At 39.3% G+C, this 24,462-nt stretch overlaps 1 protein-coding gene across 4 annotated transcripts in view; it reads right to left on the bottom strand.

Annotated features, from left to right (window-relative positions):
- Window positions 1-24,462, bottom strand: part of GAPVD1 (GTPase activating protein and VPS9 domains 1) — a 65,681-nt gene that overhangs the window by 7,284 nt on the left and 33,935 nt on the right. For 3 of the 4 annotated variants that reach the window (XM_039506518.1, XM_039506517.1, XM_039506520.1), the window contains 19 exons: window positions 23,950-24,084; window positions 23,628-23,817; window positions 19,458-19,618; window positions 14,825-14,954; window positions 13,722-13,847; window positions 12,791-12,964; window positions 12,333-12,473; window positions 11,236-11,370; window positions 10,440-10,559; window positions 9,747-9,824; window positions 8,185-8,558; window positions 7,503-7,590; window positions 6,302-6,382; window positions 5,898-6,020; window positions 5,179-5,308; window positions 2,862-2,971; window positions 2,072-2,231; window positions 1,341-1,528; window positions 67-280 (listed from right to left, as the gene is read on the bottom strand). In XM_039506518.1, coding sequence (XP_039362452.1) covers window positions 67-280; window positions 1,341-1,528; window positions 2,072-2,231; window positions 2,862-2,971; window positions 5,179-5,308; window positions 5,898-6,020; window positions 6,302-6,382; window positions 7,503-7,590; window positions 8,185-8,558; window positions 9,747-9,824; window positions 10,440-10,559; window positions 11,236-11,370; window positions 12,333-12,473; window positions 12,791-12,964; window positions 13,722-13,847; window positions 14,825-14,954; window positions 19,458-19,618; window positions 23,628-23,817; window positions 23,950-24,084 — 2,858 coding nt within the window. The remainder of the gene's footprint in view (window positions 1-66; window positions 281-1,340; window positions 1,529-2,071; window positions 2,232-2,861; window positions 2,972-5,178; window positions 5,309-5,897; window positions 6,021-6,301; window positions 6,383-7,502; window positions 7,591-8,184; window positions 8,559-9,746; window positions 9,825-10,439; window positions 10,560-11,235; window positions 11,371-12,332; window positions 12,474-12,790; window positions 12,965-13,721; window positions 13,848-14,824; window positions 14,955-19,457; window positions 19,619-23,627; window positions 23,818-23,949; window positions 24,085-24,462) is intronic. The other variant, XM_039506521.1, reaches the window with a different exon arrangement.

Raw genomic sequence — 24,462 nt, 5'->3', positions numbered from 1 at the left:
GCTGCTTTCTCTACACACTGCGAGATAACTCAGGTACATCTGGTACATCTAGTCTTGTTCACTTACTGATCACGCAAAATGTCTCCATCCTGATTAGGGTAGAATGAGAGTTTGAAAATGCGATTCATCACACTGCGTTCTATGGCTAGCTGTGCATCCTGGAGCTGCTCTTCACTGGCATTTTGCCAGATGACATCCTGGGCCATGGCCCCATATAAAAATTGAAGAAAGTCTTCTACTTGGGCTGTTTTATCGTCTGCTGCAGTGAGTTTCTGGAAATCTGAATACAAAGCAAAAGGAGGATATTCAACTAAAAAGGCAAATTAAAGCAATTTCTATGGCACTTCCAGAAAGTAGAGCCAGAAACTGGTCAATGGTGGTAAAGGTTCTTGTTTGTGGCTTTTTGGGTGGGAGAGTATGGGGAGAAACATGGTCATTCCGATGAAGAAATTAGAAAAAAGTAGAGGATACATTTTGCAGACTAGGTGGTCTAAGCACTCTGCTTGGTACTGCTCTATTCACTTCATTTGAGGCCATTAGCAAGTTACTTAATTCTCATGACTCACCCCTTCCCTCCAAACACAGATACTTTTCTACCTCCCTCATTGGGCATTAGGAAGAGGAAAAGTGCTAAGTATAATTACTGTAAAGGTCACCAAAGGGACCAATATCATTAAGGCTGCCAGACATTATCACTAGGAAAGGAGGAGATTAAGCAAGCCCATGTGTACCATTTTCTAGTCTTGTATTTGATTAAATATGCATTGTTGCTATAGTCATATTAAATGTAACAAAACATATACTAAAATACAGGGCGTGCAATGCAGCCAGGGTAATGCAATGGGTAATAGGACCACTGGCCATCTCTCTCGGTTCCTCGCACTCAGGAAGCACAGCTATCGATTCCACCTCCCTGCAGCCAGTTGCTAATTCTTCTCTCCAGCCTAGCAGCTCAGACATTCTTTCAGGACCAAATTTCTCCTTTCTGCCCAGTGAAAAGGTTTATGAAGCTGCAGCACAGCAAAGCCCAAAACCATGGAGTGACTGTGCATTGCTTGTTTCCTCTACGTTTCTCTGCTCGGGATAGATTTTTAAAAGCAGTTATTTTAAGGCAGTAGTTCTCTAGACTAAGGTGCCCTGTGCCAAGATGAATCCCATGTATAAGCATAATACAGCTTTCCAAACACCAACTGTTCCCTGTATCCTCTGGGACACAGTCAGACCTGGTTTCAACCAGTAAACAAATCTATTCTAGGAGTCTAACTTGAGGCACAGTCTATTTATTTTTTAAATAATAAACACAAAAAGGTACAGATGACCCACACGCTACATTAAATTACCTTGAATGAATTCCCTTATCTTTTTTTCTTTGCTTTCCAGAAGTAACCTCACACAAACTGTGGTGAAATATCTGTTGGCGACTTCCTTATCACGTAATACCCTCTGCAGGAGCCTTTCCAGATGGGCTTGTGTGGTCTGCAGACCTTGGCGACATCGAGTTAAATAAGCAATATATGGAGCCCTTTTCCTAAAATTAAAAATGCTTTTCTCATTAGGGATTCCACAATAAAGACAGAAGTAGGACACTAGCTACCTAAACCTGGTTACAGAATGGCATGAGAGGAGTCTTCAACTCTCCTAGGTTTTATAGAATAGCAAGTCCTGAATTCAAGCTGTTGAACAACCTTCTATTTAGTGCCTCAGCCTATGCAGTAAGACACAACTATCCAAATTCCAATGCTGGTTCGCTGACTCCACAGCCCTTCCACTCCAAGAAGTGAGAGCCTGCAGCAGAATCTAAATGCAGGTCTCCCGTGTGCCAGTGCAGAGCAGCACCCTCAGGCTGGCCTAACAACATTCTCTTACTGGAGTTTGTTACTAGTTGGGCTGATTTAAGATTCAAAGCCTTTTATAGTTCATTCCCAGAAAGGAGAGAGAATTTTAGCATTTGGTGGGAAAGCGGAGATGTAAAAAGTTGTCTTTTGCTAAGCCAAGTTGGACACTTCCAATCTGCTAATGGATAAAAACCTGTACATGGCAACTGCTTAATAATGATAAAAAAACAAATTACCTATAATCCTCTGCAATGGAAGCCAGTAGCTTTCGACATGTTCGGTTATCAAAGCGGCTTACACAGCGCATTGTCTCCTGCAGTTGGGCCATCAAATTCTTATCTTGTAGATTAATAGCTTCAGCTAACTGAACTTTCAGGAAGCACACAATTTCATTGTCTGACCAAAAACATGACAGAATTAGTATACTGCCTACATGGTTTTTCCCACAGACAGAAGAGAGGTGAAAGAGTGCTTTTATCTGAGAGAGCTGCATGGAAAAGCTGGTGCACATAATACTTTCAAACCATTACACCGATGTATGTTAAGCAATATCCAACACTCGTGTTATTTTGATATACATTTGCCACAATTATTTAAGAAGGGCCTTTAAATGCCCTAGATAAGGGATAAGTAAAGGAAAAACTGCAAGTAAAAAACTTAGAAATGCACATACCTATATTACATACATGCAAATGTACACGAGTGCACACTTTTCTTAAGCAAAAAGCTGAGTTAATCTGAAAAGACACTAACTCATCTAGTGCATCTTTTCTCAATTTCCTACAGTTTCTCTGCAGCTCCATTTTATAATGTTTGAACAGGAGGCTATTCCCTGGCAGACTCAGGTTCTGCTACACTACGTTACAGCACTTTGCCAAGGTACCTTGTTACAACACACTGGAAACTGGGATTTGTCAGGTTGTCTCATGTGTGGGAGAAGCACAGAAGAAAATATGAAGATGAGGGTAGGAGTAGGAAAAACAAAGTCAAATAGAGAAATGTGTTTGTACATGTAAGAGGATTTACCATCAGGGTCAGTGTGATCTGGTAGGCCATTTCTTGTTGAATGGCTCAACAATGGGAAGGCAATGGAATCTGCTGAACAAAGAGCCAGTCTCAGTTTCTTCTTTGCATCCCTAAAGAGAACAAGTGTTATTTTCTCTAAATATAGTGTTGCTTAAAACACACTTGCAATAACAAGTATTTACATCTTTAAAAAATCTCTTCGAAACTTTTTAACGCAATCTTAACAGACTCAGACGGTAAAGATTTAATATTTTCAAATAGTGCCAACAGCACTGATGCTTTTGATGATATGCCACTTAGTTCAGCTCTTCAAACAAAATGCTCCCATTTAACACAGCTTTTGAAGAGGTATCTTTCAGTAAGTACTGGAATGCAACTTCATGAAACTTAGTCCAGACCTTGGTTCTTTCGGAATCCTTACCAACTAAAATTAATGACATCTTTTCAGTGAATTTCATGCTCGTGAAAGATGTCCAGCTTAGCAACCCTGAAGACTGACATTCTCCATCCATAACAGGCACAGCATACAGACTTTATCACGCTGCTTTGTCAATGTTCCTCAACACTGATCTGGAGCAGCCTCCCAGAATTCTCAGACCATGAACACTAATCTTTGGCCTTTCCACTGGGTCTGTCAAGGTTGCTAATAATTGGCCAAGTGAAGTGAGGCCCTACATTCAACTCACGGGCATTTCTGTTTGTCTGTAACCAATAACTTTTGAACACTGCATTCAATCAATTCCTGAATTTCAGGAAATGTTCTAGGTATTAATAGACAGAATCTTATTGATTTTGGTGAAAAATGGAGAACTAGAGAAGCCTGATTTTCACAAAATCAGACCCACACAATGCCCACTTGGTGCTGCAGGCAGCAGAATCTCTCTAGTGCTACTGCTGCCTACAGATATCACACGCAACAGCGATAGGCTGCTCTCTCTCATTGGGTGTACAGCTTGGCCTACATAAGCAACAGAGCATTTTCAGTTCCCAAGTGCCAGAGATGTTTGTACCAAAAGTGCAGAACTGTATTGGAAAAGCTGAAGCTGGCACATAAGAAAACAGTCCCTGCCCCAAAGAACTTACAATACAGGATGCCTAATTATGTAGGCACAAGTCCACAAATAACTGGACCGATACCAAAAACTCATGTAGTCTACTGAAGAGATATTGATAGTAACTGAAAGTAGTTACAATTAAGCAGGGCTGAATTCAAAGCAATGACCTAGAAGCCATAGATACAATATCCCAGAACCAACCCCCTGAGCAATCCAGTCACCTTGTGCATTTATTAGCTAGTGCATAGTTTAATGAATAATATTTAAACATTGCTACATCAACCCTATACTACTTTAGACATGCAGCCCAGAAGTCTGGGATCTTCATTAGGGAATTACCTTTCAGTGCTTTCTCCCAACACAAACTAAACATCTTAATTCCTTTAGCAAACACAAATCTACATGAATGTATACAATTATAGGAGGCTTTTTTTAAGTGTCAATCCTAAATAGTATATGCACAGAGACAGATGGAAGCAATTGCTTCACTCCAAAGTTATACAGGTTCATTAAAATAAGTATGAGACTCTTTAACATAGGAGGTTTAAATGCTGGAAGAAACTGGAGGCAGAACAAAAAGGAGAAACCTAGAATGGAGTAAAGCTTAATAAAACAGATGAGAGGTGAAAAAAGGCATACAGCTACATATGCTTGTAACATGATATAGCAGCAAAAAGTCAATGCAACTTTGGACTGCATTTGTGGAGACATCACATCCTGGGAAAGGGGTGTAGGTCCTTCTCTATACAGCTGTGGTGCAACTGCATCTGGGCAGCTGTATTCAGTTCTTGGGCCCCTAATTTCCAAAGAAACAGGAGGAAGTTTGGCAGAGAGCAACAGAAATGATCAGGGAGCTGGAAAGAAGGACAAAGAAGAGACCCAGAAAGAGAAATGATTTGGCATACTAAAAAGTGTAAGTGGGAGGAAAAGAGTGGGACTAAGCAGAGGGAAATATAGGTGGAACATCAATCAGGAAAACCTTCTTGAGAGTGTGCACTAACAGACTGAAAAATACACTCAGTAGAAGTGGTGGATATCCCATCATTTAACTACATATTTTAAACTACACTGGACAAAATATCTGGAAGTCTACAGTAAGAAACAATACTACTGGTCCCCAGGAGACTAATTCTTTCCCACCATTAAGATTAAGGATACCTACAGTATATATCATGATTTCTCTGCAGATCAACCACATGGCTTCAGCTTTTGTCTTAATCCAACAACAAAATCAAAGTTACACACACAAATATTACGTTTACCTGTAAGAGAAAGCAGAGTCTTGCGGCTGTGCTACTTGACTTGCAGAATCTGGGAGGTCATCAGCTGACATATTCTGCAGGGCTTCATCGCGTGGAGAGTCGTGTATACTTTCACCATCTCCAATTACCTCTAAGCAAACATTCCAACAGAGAATTCACAGAAAGGAACTTGACTGTCTAGTACTATATTGTTTGTTTTTTCTCATTTTTAATTTCCAAGAAGATTTTTTAATTATATGGAAAAGAAACCTAGGTCAATCCATCCATCCATCCAAAAAAAAAAAAATTAGAATTTTAGAGTAAATTAAAAAAAGATTCAAAATATGTAATGTACAATTTGCGTTTAAAAGGAACTGTATAATTCTGTTTTAGATCTCAATGTCCTTTTATTGTTTTCCAGTTCTTCTAAAAAAAATTGCTAATATGAGATGCATAAACTAACAACACCAAGAAATCCCAATTGATTCAATCAAGGAGTTCTGGCCTTGGAGATTATCGTTTAGCTCCCATTATCAGAGTGGACGCAATTATAAATTAAACAAAGAGAAACTTCCTTGTTCCCTGCACTAGAGAGAGTGTTAATATAGTTCAGATGTTAGTATCATTTGACTAGATTATCATTTGACTAGACTATTTAAGGGATGTTCAACTTTATCACCAAGAGGTTTTGTGCTGCCCATTTTTTAATGTTGTGGATGTAGAGCTGCAAAAGTTCTTACCTGCACTTTCATAATTTACTATAGCTCCTTCACTTGGGCTGGTTCGCTTAATAGCATTCCTATATTTGTCCAGGATATCCTCTGCAGCCTGTGCCTGCGCACTTAGTCTGGGATTGGGATCATCTGAACAATGAGGAAAATATAACAGGAATTAGCTCCATGTGGTGCTGAGTTCAATGCTAAGTGCAAACAACACTGCATGACAAGTTTAAAAGCCATTAAGTCTTCAGGGCAGGTACTGACTAACCACAATAACCTCCTCAGTTAGGAAGCTAATTTTGAATATTAAAATGTTCTCTCTATACTAGTCTATACATTGCTGTAAAGGTAACATTCTGGCTGTCCCAGGAGAACAGTTGGGGTGCATACTCTTAGTAAAGGTGCTGCAAGGGCAATATACAAACCTTGAAGTGTTGAGAACCTCTCAGATACAAAGTCATCTTTGTCTTTTTCTTGTTTTTCTTTTTTTCTAAATGGTATCGGAGCTGGAAGTTACAGAAAGTCAGTATAAGACACATTATACATGGAGACAATAGAGCATGGAATTACAAACTACATTTAGAAACAGTAAGAAACAGTAAGTTTAACATCAAATAAAGTCTTCATGAAGGGTATTTAGATGTGTAAGAAACTGCAAAGGTGACATCTGAAGCTTCTCAATAACACAAGTCCTCTTTAAATACAAAAGTTAATGATACCCAAGCCTGTGGGGTGAAACAGGCAGCCTATTGTGATCATATTACAAATTATGTCTTTAACAGCTACTAAGCTAAGCCAGACAATCAGCACCCCCAAAAAGCCTTGCCTTCTGAGTTCAGTATTTTTCATTTACTGATTAGGAATTGAAACTGGCTAGTTTCACAAATTTATTCTTGACATATGTCCACAGATCCAGAGTCATGCACTGATTATAATGATGTCAATTGTTTCTGGAAGCTACTTCCAATGAATGGTCCCTGATAAAAGTCACAATCCACTGTGCAATACTAAAATATGCAGAAAAACAAAATTCAGTTGTATAAAAGTATTTAAGTCAAATTCATCTAAGAAGAAGAGTTTCCCCTCTGCAAACTAGGGACAATGCTGTTCTATTTTCACACGGGTGTTGTGATATTTAACATTTAGATAATACTTTACGTATGCAAAGTCTTAAATACTAGACATTATCTTTTAGACTGAACGTATACCTAATATCCTTTACTTCTAAAATGGTACCAATACCCATAAATTCAAACCCAATACATCTGTTAGTCTTTAAGGTGCCACAGGACTCTTCGTTGCTTTTTACATAAATTCTAAGACTCTTTTGTGATCTACTGGCCAGATTTCATCATTTACAAGATCTCTGACTCTGCATTACCTGATTTTGTTAAGTAATTAGCATAACAATCTCGGATTAAAACAACACAGAAAGGGCAGAAAGTACTGTGAGCCTGGACTGGTTGCAACCTTCATGTAGTCAACTATTCAGACTGACCATTTAATATATGGTCTCACAGTAACCGGAGAGAGAGTCACAAATTTTCCTATCAAAGTGCAGATTTATTGAAAGCAATGTACAGCATTTCTAAAGGTGCCAAGAACGTGTAAACGTGAGGCTGTTACCTTTGGGCATGGCAGAAACGAAACGCTTTCTCCACCAGGGTTTGTTCCTGTCAGATTTTTCATCATCACTATCTTTTCGTTCCTCAATCTATAGGGAAAGTGAGTTTTTATTTCAATCTACACGATGCTGAAATCATTACATGATTTTGTAAAGTGGAAGACTGAAAAATATTTTCTTGATTACCAGTAACAGATCATATCACATTACCTGCAAAGCAGCACTACAACAAAGTAAAATAACCTGCTCTTGAAAGTTTAAGTCCTCCCTTGGAGAGGTGTTTGTAAGTTTGAGTGTAACTATTTGTTCTGGACTAAAAGTTGGTGTACAACAATCCAAGAAAAATCTCTCTCAAAAAAGGGCAATGTTTGTTTTCATTATGTTGACGCATTTACTACTACAAGACTTTATGGTTAGAGATTCATTCTGGGGGTCCTACAACTAAAGCATGTCACATAAATTGAAAAAAGGGACCTTGCCTATTTGGGCCATTCATCCCATCTTAAGCTTTGACTTTTATAAGTAATACTACAGGCCACGCTTCAGAAGGTGCCAGAATTGCACTATGCTTCCCTAGTTAATATATTTAATGCTAACAACACTAGATACACATTTCTACTCAAAAATGACGTGAGAAAAGAACAAAGATGCAAAATCCGTTCAGCTTCACAACGGATGTCTTACCTCTCCTCTAAAGGAGTCTTTACTGGGGGATGACGAAGAGGACTGAGGCGCAGGCACTGAAGCAGCTGCCCCAATGTTGGGTGTTTGTGTAGGAAGCTCCCTTTCTTCATTGCCAGGCCGCCTGTTCCAGCCAGGGTCACTCATAGGTCTCCGAACTGATGACACTATGTCAGAGCTCCTGCTGCGGACCAGCCTTTCTGGGTAGGAATGCCTTTGTTTGAACGCCTCCAAGTCAGTTGGGATTAACATGTGGGAACCAAAATTTGGTAATCTGGCCTCGTTACCTCCCATAGCTCCTTCCAAGATTGGGGGATCTGGCGGCGGATGAGCGGGTCTTGCATAGTGCACTTTAGGCCTAACCACTGCTGATACACCTGAAGCAATGAAAAATTACATCACTGAACCAAACATTAAAGGATTATACTGGGGTGGTTATGTGTACACATGCATTTCTCAAATGGGTAAGATTTTTTCCCAACTAAAATGGACAGCAGGCTTTGATGTACAGTAACTCCTCATTTAAAGTCATGCTGGTTAACGTCGTTTTGTTGTTACGTTGCTGATCAATTAGAGAACATGCTCATGTAACGTTGTGCAATGCTCCCTTATAACACTGTTTGGCAGCTGCCTGCTTTGTCCACTGCTTGCAGGAAGAGCAGCCCGTTGCAGCTAGCTGGTGGGGGGGGGCTTGGAACCAGGGTGGACCGGCAGCCCCGCTATCAGCTCCCCACTCCCCTAAATTCCCTGTGTGGCAGCCCCCTAGCAGGCTAGCAATTGCCAGCAGTTCAGCTGTCCCTCCCCCACTGCCATGTGCTGCTCCTGCCCTCTGCCTTGGAGCTGCTCCCAGGAGCCTCCTGCTTGCTGTGCGGGGGGGGAGGGGGGAGGAAGAGAGGGGAGCTAATGTCAAGGTGTCCCCCTCCCCTCCTGCTCCTGTCCCGCACTTACCCCATCCATAGAGCAGGGGGGAAACACGACAGGGCTCATGATGGAGGGAGCTTGCTGGCTGCAGCTGCTCTCTCAACTTCCTGATATATTTAAAAAGGCAATGTACTCAGAGTGGGGCCAGTGTACTTAAAGAGACAATGCATGCATGCATGTGTGCGTGTCTCTCTCTCTCTCTCTCACACACAGGGTGCATGTCTCTGTCTGCCATGCTGTCTCCCCTCCCTCCATTTGTGCTGCCTTGTAGAGAGTGAGGCTACTTTAACAACGTGTTAACCCTTGAGGGCTCAGTCAAGTGCTAGTTCATCATTTAGCAGTAAGGCATTCCCTGGGAAATATCCCACCCTCTTCCACCCTCTACCTTCACCACCTCAATCAAGCTTCACAATCATTGCTATGTACAGTATTAAATTGTTTGTTTACATTTTAAACTTTAAAACATAACTTAAATATATATAATTTTCCTGGAATCTAACTCCCCCCTATTTACATTAATTAAATTGGATTTGTTCAACATTGTTTAGCCTAAAGTTGCATTTTTCAGGAACATGACTACAACGTCAAGCGAGGAGTTACTGTATTGATCTTAAAAACAAGAATAGCTCATTCTTTACAATTACCTTCGTGAGATGACAAAGGGTCAAACAATGCAAGCAAAGAGTCCGACTGAGAGGGGGGAGAAGTCAACTGACTGGCTCCTGAAACAATACAGAAAGTGGGTCTGCATGTGCCATGCACTATTCACTGCTTCTTAGCTAGAGTGCTGCACAATGCAAATGCATTTACAGAGCTTATGAAAGAGGCAGCATTTAGATCCTTTTACAATGTTAATAAATGCTTAACACACTTCAGAATGTACTGACAGGAAGGCACCTGAAAGCACTCACAGGACTGAACAGTCAAATTATTATAAAAACTGTTAAAACACACACACACACACCCCACCCAGAGCACAGTGAAGGGAGTGAGTCTCAAGTGCAAAAGAGCAGTCAACCTAACTTGGTAGAATTAGATAGAATAAAGACTTAGATCTCAGACTCTGCAGTATTTCATCACCTCCTCTTTCTATTCATAAGCATAAACACGTCTGCTGAACAAATATGGAGAGAATGATTGTAAGCGGTTTCTCAAAAACCAGAAAATACCTTTTCTAAATGTAAGTGAACTTTTCTTCTACACAGCGTTTACCCCACTTATTCTTGCTGGGATGTACAGTGTTAGAAGGTTTTACAGTCACAAGTTTAACATTTCCTGACGAGCTTTCATCTAAGGCGCAGTTTATTTTTCACTTACTATCCAAGGGCTTTACTTACCATGAGCTGTTTCATCCATATCAGGACTTGTCACAGAATCTTTCCCTCCAAAGTCAGAGCTACACTCAGACCTGAGGTCCTCAATCTTATTAGGAATATCCTCAGAGGTTGCACTAATACCTTACAAATAACAAAAGAAGGATCTGTGAGGGTCTGTGAGACAAAAAGGATGCAGATATCAAAAACATTAAACTTTTTTGTGACAGCTGCAATGAGCTCGGGTATTCTTGCTGTCAACTCCCTAACACTGAATTCAGGAGAAATGGCAGCTTGACATTCTGAGAGCCATGACTTTAGAATCTGTCCTGATAAAGGTTTTGTAACCTTTGGGTTCCATCTGTTTATTCCGCTATTTAATATAAGCTTATATACATGCTTTGATGTTATGACTGGCAATATAAAGGACCTTAAGACTGACAAATAATTTGCACAAATCTATGACAGAAAATGTAAGTAAGGTGCAGAGACAGAGGCTACAGAGGTGTGCTTCACAAAATGGGATGAAGAGAAGCTGAAGGGAGGTGTCCATAGTGAGACGCAAGGAAATATTAGGTGTTTTCTTAGATTCAAACACCCTATTGCAAGTCTCTGCTTCTGTACAACAGATTCTCTGGATTTCACTCTATTTAGTAGGATGAAGAGCATGGTACTACCGCTCTGGAAATCAGAGTATGAGCACCAGACCAAAAAAAATCCTTTTATGGATGAGAATAAATATGATGAAACTAAGCACATGGCAAAACATACTGGTTACCATCTAATAAAGCAGAACTTGTTCCTGAAAATAAAAACACACCTGACACGACGCTGAGGCCTGGTGTACTGGGACGAGAACTGACCTCCCTCACATCTGTGTCATCAGAGGTGCTGCCCAGCCCAGAACAGCTTTCCAGCTCCTGCAGTCTTTCCTCCTGCTTTAGGTCTGGGGCCTCTAAACAGGAAATGGTGCGCATGCATTACTGCCTGATGTTATAGTCTCTTACAATTCACATGCAAAAAGATGGTGTAGGGATTTAGATTTTAATGTAAAGAGAGTCTAGCTAACTTTGTGAAATGTACTCTGAAATGGCAACAAATAATTTGAGCTATTTCAGCCAATTCTACTGTGCTGTACTGCAGGCAAGACAATGCAGATAGTCCTTTATATCTGCAGGGGCATTTTGCTAGATCTAGTTTTACTCTAACAAAAACCAAAATTTGAATTATTGAGTTTCCTAGCCAGAGACTATGGAATGATATATTAAATGCTCATGAAAACATTGAGTGTATGTAAAAATTCTGCCTAGAAAGATTCCCATAGTTCTACAGTGCTCCTTTTATTCTTAGTTTTTCCAGAACACTGCAAACAGTCACCAAGTCATGCTAGATCTTCTTTCACATTATAATTTAGTCGTCTGTCCATCATGGTAAGGTTAATGGAGTCACAAAGCTTAGCCCCTCCTGCGCATTAGAAATCTTTGTGCACTGCACCTAACTCACCCAAACAAATTAAAAACAAGACATCACAGCACATCTGCCATCCTCCTAGTCATTGCTCATCATACACCCTTCCCTCACCTTACAGCATGCTACCCAGCCAAAGGGAATGGCTATAAACCGGCTTATTTTGTGCAGCCTGAGTGCTATATGGGTATTTGTATTCACAATATGTCAATCTTAAAGACTTCCATAATTCTCATAGTTTTATTTTGGAATAATAAGCAATCATCTTTGTTTGAAAAAGGACCACTATGATTATTACCTGCCTCTGAAATAGCATGTGGTCTTTGGGCAGATAATATTCCCTCTCAAAGTGATGGTTTCAAGTGAAGCACTTATCCAAAAATATTTATGAAATAATGCTTTGCAGTTCATGTCAAAGACCAAACTAAAGATGAGTTGCGGGATTCTGACCTGAATCACTTGGCAATACCTCCACACTCCACGCTTCACTGGTGGTTTCTGATATGGTCGACCCTGTGCAGGGGTCAAGCAGCACAGATCCTGAACCTGGCAAACACAGCAAGCTGCCAAGCATGTTCTCTGCAGCTGCACCTGCACAACCAAGAGGGAAGAAAGGATCAGGTAGGAAAGATGAGAGGATTCTGGTAAGACAGACACCATAAACTGGGTGTCCAGTATTAAGTAATTATAAAAAAGACACACAACAGCTACTGGGGGGGGGGGGGAGGGGGAGGAGAGAAAATACCCATAACAAAGGCAGGACAGATGTCTAAAGTTTTTCTACAAAGAAACTTAGATTTAACAACACATGTATTTCATAACTACACAGAGACTGAATGAGAGTTCCAAAAGCCTCCTTGCTTTGCAGCAAGCTTAAAGTAGTTTTCATGTCGGATATGCACAGTTACCTGCAATTTCTTGCAAGCGGTCTTCATCAATATTTGGATCAAAGTCACTGCCCAAGACATCTGTGCTCCAGGTCTCACTCACAGTTTCTGATATGTCCCTATCATCAGTCAATCCCATCATATCACGAATTTCAAATTTACGGAGCTTGTCATCAAGATTATCCTGAGTCGTAGCTATGTAAAAACAAAAGGTCTCAAAAATTCTTCAATATGCTATAGGACAGGAAACTAATTCTGTCAAGTAAAATGCAGTTTTAAATAACTAGGATCTGTACAGCACTTTAATAATAATCACAATAATTTGTATATTCAAATAGATGCAATGTGACAACATTCTTTACTCATATTTGAGAAACACTAGAGATTTATTTATGATAAAAGGTTTTAAAAAAGTGTATATATTTGCCAAACAGAGCTATCATAACTGTCTACAACTAAGAATGACTGACATCAAGGAGTGAGTAAATTATGGTGAAAACTGACTGGAAGGGAGATTAATTTGTGGAAGGGAAGAGGTTGAATTCCTATCAGTTGGAACACTTTGACCTCTCCAGTTAAAGTGTCGGTACCTACAAAAATATCTACAATCCAACATTTCCAATTGCTACAATTCAAATCATCCTTTTCCCTCTTGAAGAGGAAGGCATCATAAAACAAAAATTTAAAAATATTTTATTATAGTGACTGAGATTTCAAAATACAATACAAGGTCACTGTTCTAAGAATGATGTTAACATTGTTTTAGCGGACAACAATAGCTTGCTAATGAAAAAAATGAAAATGTGAAATATTCAAAAAAGTGTGAAAGTAATTAAACGATGTAGAAAGCCCCTTTATTCATCTCAGACATATCCAATTTAGAGATTCAAAACTTATGGATTTAGAGAAATTGTAACAGTCTACTCGCTTTGAGCTGTGTATCTGCACCTACCTTGTTCATGTTCTAACAGCTGCAGGGCTTCAACACCATTGCTCCCAGAAGGCCCTGCACCAAGCTCTGACACGGATTCTCCTTCTAAATCCAAAGAGGACACAGAATTGGAGCGATTTGAAGGACCTGATGAAAAATGATTTTTCTGTTAGATTTGTTCAGATCAGACTATTTTCCAAACTCGTAGCATAAACAATACAAGATGCAACTTACTAGCAAGACGGGGGGGGAGGGGGGGGGAATGAGCTGAAGCCTGTCATTTTCAATACAAATTAGCCATGTATGTGAAATACTGAACTGAGGAACTCAAAAATTCTTCTCAATATGCTGAACTATTTAGAAAGTGTGTTAAATACCAACATCTCAATTATCTTGTAGAATTGGAAACTGGAACACTTCGCTCTCCAGTAATTAACACTTTACAACTTTGTAGTGCCACACAACAACATTAACTAATCTTCAGATACCTTGCCACACATGGTTAGCACATCAATATTAGTGTACTAGCTTTTAGCCAAAATTCAAATACAAACTTTTGTAATTAGTTTTCTCTAATAACTTGATTTTGTTTATATTGAAAAACAAGAAGGAGAGAAAAAACTAATCATGGAAAGTTAAATAAAATAACATATTACCTGGAACATTTGAACGGCTTGTAGAAGCCTATTCAATATCCCAGGGAAACCCCTCTTTGCTGTGTGAGATACTCATATAAGAGAGCTGTTGTTCTAGGCTCCTAACATTTTGGCATACAAAAAAATTGATAAAAATAAGATTAAAAGTCAGTATGTGAACTAGAAATTTAGACAATTTAGATTGCAGTTATGCCAATAACATGCACCAAGTTGAAAATCCTTTTATCCTTTTTTCAACTACAGTCATTTTTTGTTCATCCCTTCCAGTCCAAAATTATCTTCAGCAACCTGTATGTCAAAGTTTCAGTCAAAAGTGACTTTTTACAGCCAAACATGAAGGCAGGCTTTTCAGGGGAAAATGAGACAGCCTTTGCAAAGGCAGATATGACATGCTGGATATAACAGAAGCTTCTTTTAGAATTAAAATCTGAAACACAAAACTTTTTGAATACTTAAGTAACCCTTCACCTTCAGATATTCCTTCCAGATTATCACTGCAGAGGGAAAAGCGCAAGGTTTTATCAGGTTTACCGTGGAGTTTGGTTTCATCAACAGGGACATCTCCTTGTCCTCCATCGGCAAGCTGCATGTTTAAGACCTATGGGGGAGGAAAAATCAACATGTTTAATTGACCCAGAAAAATAAATTAATTTTATTTACAAATCAGTCTAACAACTGAAACCAGATTTTTTTCAACTTTTCTAGATCTTTAATGGCACAGTCAGTATTTAACATCTCACATTTGAGGAAAGGTCATTTGAATCAAGATTGAGCACGTTTCTGCACAGTAACAGCCTGGTGAGATTTTAAAATAGCCAAGATTTAGACATGCAGTATATCATGAAAATGGAACCTCAACTGACTTTTTACTCTAAAGGCACCTTAATATCACATAGCAATTGATAATTGCAGCACTCCAACAGGAGGGAATCTGAACTATTGGGCAAGACACTAATAGACTTAAGGAAGTTGTCCTCTTATTCAAAGAACACATTATGCCAACAGCTGCATTTGGATAACGTAATACTTGGATATTCAGCCTTTACAAGCTCAGATATGGCAGCTCAGGTTTGCTCCCAAGCAATCTATCATGAAGTAACATCTCCACAGGCTTGGCATAATTAACTCTTCATGATTTATTATGCAGCAGTAGTTAAGTCTGTTTCATCACTTTCATTCTAAATACTACGTTTCAAGAGTTTATAACTTGGGCATGCACAGTAACTTCCGTATACAAAAGTTTCTAGAGGATTAGCATAAGACTTAATAGGCTTGCAAAGCAGAGAACAAACCAGTTCCTTTGGAGATACTAAAATCTCTTGGTTCTATGAATCAGAAGGTTTTACCCTACTAAGAAAGACGAGGCATGTCTCTGCACAGAATGACAAGGCAGGGATGGCTTAATGAAAGTGGTGTTTATCTGCTTTCAAAATCCAACTGCAGAAACCACACCTTTACCTGGCAGCAGAGAGACACCAAAGCCATACAAAACACAACACTTACTTTACAGTTGTCCTCCAAGGCTTCTTCAGAGTTATTAAAATTGACCAGGTGTCAACTTGTGTACACACACACACACACACCATCTTCCCTCCTTGATAGAGTGTAAGTACTCTGTTAATTTACTACTTAAGTACTTAAAATGTCCAAGGAACCTTCTCTGAGATCCTTCCTGTCCCACAACAGCAGAAAGGCAGAAGAGTCAGGGAGTGAACCATTGGCTAGGTAAGTGGTGGAAGGTTTTGGTTGTGTTAAATACTAGTCTAACTTCTGTTGGGAGAGGGGTCCATATAGTTTGGATGGCCTCCACCTCAATAAAAAGGAAACAAATCTCCTTGGGGACAGGCTGGCTAGAGTAATCAGGAGGGCATTAAACTAACAGCAAAAGGGGATGGTAAAAAGAGGGAAGCACTCATCACAAAATCAAGATGTTGAGAACAAAATTAATCAAGGAACCAAAGGACAGGAAGAGACGAAATTCCTGAATTGCCTGTACACCAATGCTAGGAGCCTGTAACAAACAAAAAGAATTGGAATTGCTCATTTGTGAGCATAAATTCAATCTATTTGGTATTACTAAAACCTGGTGGGATGTATCACACTATTGGAATGTTAAAATCAATGGTTATAACCTATTTAGGAAGGATCGAGTAGGCAAAAAGGGAGAGGGAGCAGCATTCTATGTCAAAAATGGCATTACCTGTTTCCGAGTCACAGATAACTCGGAAGAAAGTGATGTTGAATGATTATGGACCAATGTCCTAAGAGATAAAGCATAAGATGGGATATTAGTTGGTGTCTGCTACAGACCACCAAATCACACTAGGGAACAGGATGACGGCCTCCTTACATGCCTATCTATAAATTGTAGGCAAAAAAAGTGTGATCGGGGGATTTCAATTTGAGTGCCATATGCTGGAGGTCTCATGCTGCCAGTACTAAAAGATCCTTGGAATTTCTAAACATTATACATGACAATTTCTTAACTTAAAAAGTATTGCATCCAAGACGCGGGAATTCTGTATTAGACCTTGTCTTAACAGATAAAGAGGACCTGACCACAGAACTAAAATTAATAGTAGCTTCGAGACAAGTGATCATTCCTTGATCACATTTATAATGTGCAGAATAAAGTCCAGACCAACAATATGCATACTTGGTGCTTTACTAGGGCCAAATTACAAAGCTGAAAACAATTACGAGCCAAATCAGCTGGGAGGAAGAATTTAATCAGAAAAGTATGAATGATAATTGGAAATCATTTAAGAACATCTTACTGGACGCCCAAAAACTCACAATTAAGGAAGAACACCACATTGGTTAAAAAAGTGACCTTGTTCAGAGGGAAAATGAAGGCTGCTATTAAAAAATAATAATAAATAATAATAATATATAACCAATGGAAGGAAAATGAAGTTGACAGAAATGAATATACATCAGAAGTTAGAATTGTAGAAAACTGATAAGGGAAGTAAAGGAACCCAAGAACAAATATATATGGCAAACAGCATTAAGGACAATAAGGAGTATTTAAAACATATTAGGAACAAAAAGAATCCTGACAAAAGGTATTGGTCCATTACTAGATGGAAATGGTAGAACCATCAGTAATAATGCAAAAAAACAGACAAGGTAGTTTAATAAATATTTCTGTTCTTTATTTGCTGAAAAAACAAATGATATAGTCTCATCCAGGGCTTTGGAGCGGAGCAGCTCCAGAGCAGAGGAGCTGCAGGTTTTTGCCTGGAGCTGGAGCGGAGCCGGAGCACGGCTCCAAAGCCCTGGTCTCATCATATGGTCATGATACCACTCCTTTAATTCCACTAGTATCTCTGCAGGATGTTAAACAGAAGCTACTAAAGTTAGACATTTTTAAATCAGCAGGTCCAGATAATTCTTTGATGCAAGAGTTTTGAAAGAGCTGGCTGAGGAGCTTGCTAGACCATTGATGATGATTTTCAATATGTCCTGGAACCTCCCCAGTTCTCCAAAGGGCGGTAAGATAGGTAATGTTGTGCCAATTTAAAAAAAAATAAATAAACAGGATGACCTGGGCAATTACAGGCCTGCCAGCCAGACACTGATTCAAGTCTCAATTGAGACTTAAAGGAGGGCAACGTAATTAATGCAAGTCAACACTGGTTCATGGAAAATAGATCATGTCAAATTAACTTGATATCTTTTTTTGATTAATTTACAAATCTGGTTGATAAAAGTAATAGTGTTGATGTAATATACTTGGACTTCTGAAAGGTGTTTGACTTGGCACCCCACAACATTTTAATAAAAAATATATGGCCCATGTTAAATGGATTAAAAATGGCTAACTGACAGATCTCAAAATGTAACTGTAAACTGGGAATTTTCACTGAGAGGCTGTGTTTCCAGAGGGGTCCTGTAGGGATCAGTTCTTGGCCCTATGCTATTTAACATTTTTATCAATGACCTAGAAGAAAACATAAAACCATCACTGATAAAGTTTGCAGATGACACAAAAATTGGGGGAGTGGTAAATAATGAAGATAGGTACTGAGTCAGATTATCTGGATTGCTTGGTAAACTGGGTGCAAGAAAACAATGTGTGTTTTAAAACAGCTAAATGTAAATGTATACAACTAGAAATAAAGGATGTAGGCCATACTTACAAAATGGGGGACTATCCTGGGAAGCAGTGTCGGAAAAAAGATTTGGGGGTCATGGTGGATAATCAGCTGAATATGAGCTCCAAGTGTGATGCTGTGGGCAAAAGAGCTAATGCAATCCTGGGATGGATAAACAGGGGAATCTTGATTAGGAATACAGAGGTTATTTTACCTCTTTATTTGGCACTGGTGTGACTGCTGCTGGAATACTGTGTCCAGTTCTGGTGCTCACAATTCAAGGATGGTGATAAATTGGAGAGGGTTCAGAGAAGAGCCATGACAAGGATTACAGCATTAGAAAATATGCCTTACAGCGATGGCCTCAAAGAGAGCAATCTATTTAGATTAACACAGCCAAGGTTAAAGGGTTACTTGATTATAATCTCTAAATATCTATATGCAGAACAAATATTTAATAATGGGCTCTTCAATCTAGCAGAGAAAGATATAACATGATCTAGTGGCTAGATGTTGAAACTAGACAAATTCAGACTGAAAACAAGGCATACAATTTTTCGCAGTAAGAGTAATTAACCATTGAAACAATTTACCAAGGGGTGTACATTCCCATCACTGGCAATTTTTAAACCAAGATCAGATGTTATTCTAAAATGTTCTAGGAATTTTTTTGAGGAAGTTCTATGGCCTGTGTTATACAGGAGGTCAATCTACATCACAGTGGCCCCTTCTGGCCTTGGAATCTATGAATGAAAGGCTCTGGCACACCCACCTACCTGTTTAATCTGGATGCTGTATTAATCATTACAAATAGAAATCAGTTGTGGTTTGGAGAACATTTGCAACACCTAAATACAGTGAAACAAATACAAGGTTTTAGCCCTAATTCTCCAGTTTAAACCTTGTCTTAGTGTGTGACAAACTTAGTATTATTTCATGGTCTGAATATACATCCTTCATTTCTCAAAGCATGTGATTTATATTTGACTCCTTGTTCATACCTCATTTTCTGACATCATCCCCGGAGTAAGCTGTGGACCTGTTCCCAAAGAAATAACCAGCACTTCTTCTGGCTGAACTTCCAGTATAGACTCCTGGGAGGATCCCTCATGGTCTCCATGCTGGTCCACTGGAATATTTGATCTATTTCTGCTACGGGTAGCTAATGATACATGTTAAAATACAGAGTGTTATGAAGGTTTTCAATATTTAAACTCTCAGAGTACACCTCTACCCCGATAAAATGCAACCCTATATAACACGAAATCTGATATAACGCGGTAAAGCAGCGCTCCAGGGGGGCAAGGCTGCGCACTCCAGCGGATCAAAGCAAGTTCGATATAACGCAGTTTCACCTATAATGCAGTAAGATTTTTTGGCTCCCAAGGACAGCGTTATATCGGGGTAGAGGTGTATCTACAAATGCTATACAATACACAAGTGTGATGTTAGCGCATGCATACCAAAGAATGAGCAAAAATGCAGAGTACAATTTACAACTTTCTGGAAAGGTGAAAATTGATACTGGGAATGTGCAAAACTGACACTGAGGCTGTGTAATTATTTAAATATTTCACTACTGTGAAAATATGAGACTTGTAGCATAGTGGCTTAAGAAGCATATAACGTACCATGCTTCTCCATTAACCCCCAGATATTTCTGCCCGAGATGGGCAGGACAGCTTTCCCTTTAGGTTATCTGCACACATTCTTCATTTGCAAGAGAGACTCCCCTCTGCTTCTGTACCATTGCAAAAACAGAGCACCACCAGAAAGGCACTTTAGCTCCCATGTTTAAAATACCTTTTCAGTAGTGGTGGGTTTTTTCCCCCTACAAAGTGCAGTCATGCCAACCTCACAGCCTCATGACCTAAAAGCACCTTACACTGATAGATCTCCATCGCATTAAATAATAGGAAAATGATCATCAAAAAGCACCAGTAGACCAAGACAACCAAATGAAAAACACCTGGAAAAGCAATTTTTTGCATTTGTCCAATGAACCATTTATGGGTCCTTCCTGGGCCCTTGCTGAATTCAACAAGCAGGGAAACTTAAAGACCCTATTGTTGCCAGCTAGAAGGGCATCAAGCTTCTTATGGCTAAGAGGTCTGTTCAGAAACAATGTAGAACAGTGGTCCCCAACCTTTCTGTTACAATAGCATATCCATGTTCCCAGAAGAGTGTGGCGGGCTCCGAATGACCAGCCACCGAAATGCCGCCTAGAAGCGGCATCATCGAGAAGCTTTTGGAGGTATCATCTGCTACTATATGTTTGTATAGTGCCTAAAGCCCGGACTGTTCGAGCACTACTTTAATAAGAACAGCCATACTGGGTCAGATCAAAGGTTCATTTAGCCCAGTATTCTGTCTTCCGATAGTGGCCAATGCCAGGTGCCCCAGAGGGAATGAACAGAACAGATAATCAAGTGATCTATCCCCTGTCGCCCATTCCAGCTTCTGCCAAACGGAGGCTAGGGACACCATATAAATAAATAAATACATACATAAATAAATAAGAAAGTTATCCCTTCAGCATTCACCAGCAAACTCTCTGGACTACACCCAGACATCAGTGATAGTTACTCAACATGTTAGCTGGTGCCCATCCCAGAATGCCTGCAAGAATAGGCAAAGAGTTCATAGGAGAGACAGAATTCTCACTGTAAGGGAAGGCACACTGGCAGCAATTCAGACAGTGCTGTTTAGAGCAGCTTCCTGAACTCTTACTTAAAAACAAACCAACAAATAAAACTAACCAAATGTGTACAGCATTACAAAAGAATTAAGGCCCTGCATCCCATGAGTTGCTGAGCACTTTCCAATAGAGTCAACAGAAGCTAGAGGCACACAGCCCCTTGCGCAACTAGGTTCTAAAGCAGCATTACTGGAGGCTTTCAACGTTTTGTAGAGTAAACCTTTTATTAGGGCATTTAAGGCAGTTTTGGACTTTATTGGGCAAGTCCTTTTCAGCAAAATCTGATATCAAAGAGGATTCAAGTGTACACTAGATGGAATGTGTCAAACACTTATAAGCAAAAGCTGGTAAGCCCTTATTCCTTTTACCTCTTGGGCATGCTAATTTATAATGTTTGTGATGGCATATAAAATGGAAAATGCCACTCTAAGCCTGGCCTAGGATGGTTCTACCCTGTTCAGAGCAGGTGCTGGTAATGGAAATAAGTTATTCAGAATAGTGGTATGCCACATCTTGCACTGGAGAGCCACTCAGCAAGAAGAACTGCAGAAAGTCACAACAACAAAACAAAACAAAAAAACAAAACATCACAAAGCTGAAGACCTGATGTTACATCATCAGAAACTGACAAACACATGGCAAAGCAACATCATAACACCACCCTGATTACTTTGTGGTTCTCTAACTCCTTTTAATATAATCTTCTCTTCCTCTCCTCATTCTGGACCACTTGGAGAAAGAGCCAAGAACCTGAAGTTCCTTATCTTATCTAGGGGCTGGCAGCATGGCATCAATTTCCTCAGTTGAAACATGGGAGCTGAGGCCAAATGTGCAAATTGAGAGTTAAATTTTTACCTTCAAATATTATGCATCAAAGGGAGAGTAGGCTTTTTAGGGTACTACATTTTTGTAGCTATTTAAGTAGGAATTGGCCTGTGTAATGGAATAAACAAAGAAGCCTGGCACAAAGCAAATTAAAGACAAGCATGAGAAGCATGGTTTTATGAAGTGAATAGACGTTTTGCATAGAGGAAGAAGGGAAAGAGTCCATTACCCACCAAATGGGGTTACTAGATTAATGTGAGCTGAGAGATTGGTGGTAGAAGTATCCCAGGCAGTAATGGCTGCCAACTGTTGTCCTGGGTTTCGACAGCATTAAACAGAAACAAAATCAAGCCTTTGAACAACAAAAATATTTTAAACTGTAAAATAAATACAAACAAGTTGTTACTTCACTAATGTAAACTTAGAATAGCAGTTGTGCACAGAGAGGTAAGGATAACTCAGGGTACCAAAATGAGATTTTAGTAATTGCTACCTTTAATTTACTATTTTAAGTATAAATATTTTTGCCTATGTTACAGATAAATACCAAGCTCTTTTTCTACTGAATACCAATATTCCAATCATATAAGTAAACACTTGAACAGAGTGCAATACTTTAGTATCTAGAGGGGAAAAAAAAGTGTCACATTTTGAGATGGGATATTTTTGAGCTGAAAAGGTATAAGATCATGAAATTCTAGGCTTCAGAAGAGAATGCGCAACATCACATCAGTAGCCAGATTTAAGACAGCATAATTACGAGGCAACCTCCCCTCTTAAACTGCTTAGCACTTTTTTTAGCATTATCTTTAATGGATCCCCCTTCCTCCCATTTTCCATACTGGTGTTGCCAAATGTCTGCACCCTAGCTTCCTTCCCCACTCTCATTGCTTGAGTGATCATCTCCACGGTGATGATTTAAATCTACCTCCCTATGCCTAACCTCTCCCCAACTGATCAGATTCCCATCTCTTCCTGTCTCTCCAGCATTTTATTACAAACATTCTGCCACTTCTCTAAATATTGCAAACCCGAACATCCTTCTTTTCTTCTACTTTCTCCTCATATCCAAACCCTCTCTGTATCAATGTTGATAACTGCACTATCCTCACCACCATTCAATCTCCGACTCTTCCCTTTCCGTCTCTCCTATCCACTGTCCTGCACCATTTCATTAACATATGCTGATTAGATTATATTAAGTCTACATTACATGCGAACTAGGAACCCTACAACTTCATTTACTATATGAATACACTAAAATTCAGTCTGGTTTAAGAGGTGTAAGTAGGAGTAAAGGAAAAATTACACTATGAATTGGAATATTCTTCCAAGGAAAGTGGTGGAAACATCATTTGGGAAATTTCAAACTTGACTAGACAAGGCACTAGAAAAAAAATATGATAAAAGTACAGTCCTGCTAGAGTGGTTACATCAGAAAGATGATCCGATATTTTCATTACATAAAGTCTGATTCAATGACAACTATGCTACACACAAACACACACACACAGTGGAAGTGGTGTGAAGAAAACGTAAGCATATCCTACAAGAGGACTGAAGAAATGCTGAAGAAGTGTATACGGGGTGCAGGAAAGCCTATGAACAAAAAGCTTTTGCTGTAAGAATTTCTCTCAATCTTCCTCACCTATAGGCAGTCGATTTTTTTTGTTGGCTGGGGTAGTTGCAGGGGAGAGTTGTGGGGTATTGTAAGGAGTCATTTCAAGGCTGCTACTTTTCCCGGGTTTGTTCTGGGGTAAGTTTGCCAACAAGTTTTCCAGAGCCATCCGATCTTCCTTCAGTTGGTCACTTGACATTACATTTCGCATAAAACCAACCTACAAAATTAGAGTTTGTATAATTAAGAAAGGAGCATGAAGCTACATAGTAACCTACTACACCCACTTATATCTCTCTCCTGCAAGCATGTGCAGGAAAATATTACTCCTATTGAAGAACCAGGATATTACCAGATTAATAAGTTGGCTGTATGTCATATAAACCACAGTCCTACTCAATCCTTCTAGAAGGTTAACTGAGGACATCGGAGGAGTTTCCACAGCACGCCCACTAATAACAACATCCAGGAAAGCAGCAACACAACTCTGCAAGGAGAAGACGTAGTTTTTTTTAGTGAATGGTTTCAAATTTTAGAGCTACAGAAGAACACAAAGGTACAAGAGGTATATACATAATTTACATGGAATATCAGTTTTGCTGCTTCTTACATATATAGCAAATCAAACATCTTTTAGCCAATGAAGAGTAAGTACAAAATTATGCAAAAAATTTAGAGTTCCTTTCACTCCATATCTGCATTTCAAAGTGTCACTTGTTTAAATAGATTCTGTAGTGCTCAAATATTTAAGTACAGTTTTAAAAATGCTGTTATGCAATGGCACTAGAAGACTTAAACTAGCTCACAGTAATGAACTTGTACTTAAATTGTTCCTTCCTCCGGAACCAGCTGAGCACAGCTTACA

This window comes from Mauremys reevesii, linkage group 19 (genome assembly GCF_016161935.1).
Source record: "Mauremys reevesii isolate NIE-2019 linkage group 19, ASM1616193v1, whole genome shotgun sequence".
In the NCBI taxonomy this organism is placed as follows: domain Eukaryota; kingdom Metazoa; phylum Chordata; order Testudines; family Geoemydidae; genus Mauremys; species Mauremys reevesii.
Note: the sequence above shows the minus strand (reverse complement) of the source record. Positions and strands in the feature narration are given on the sequence as shown.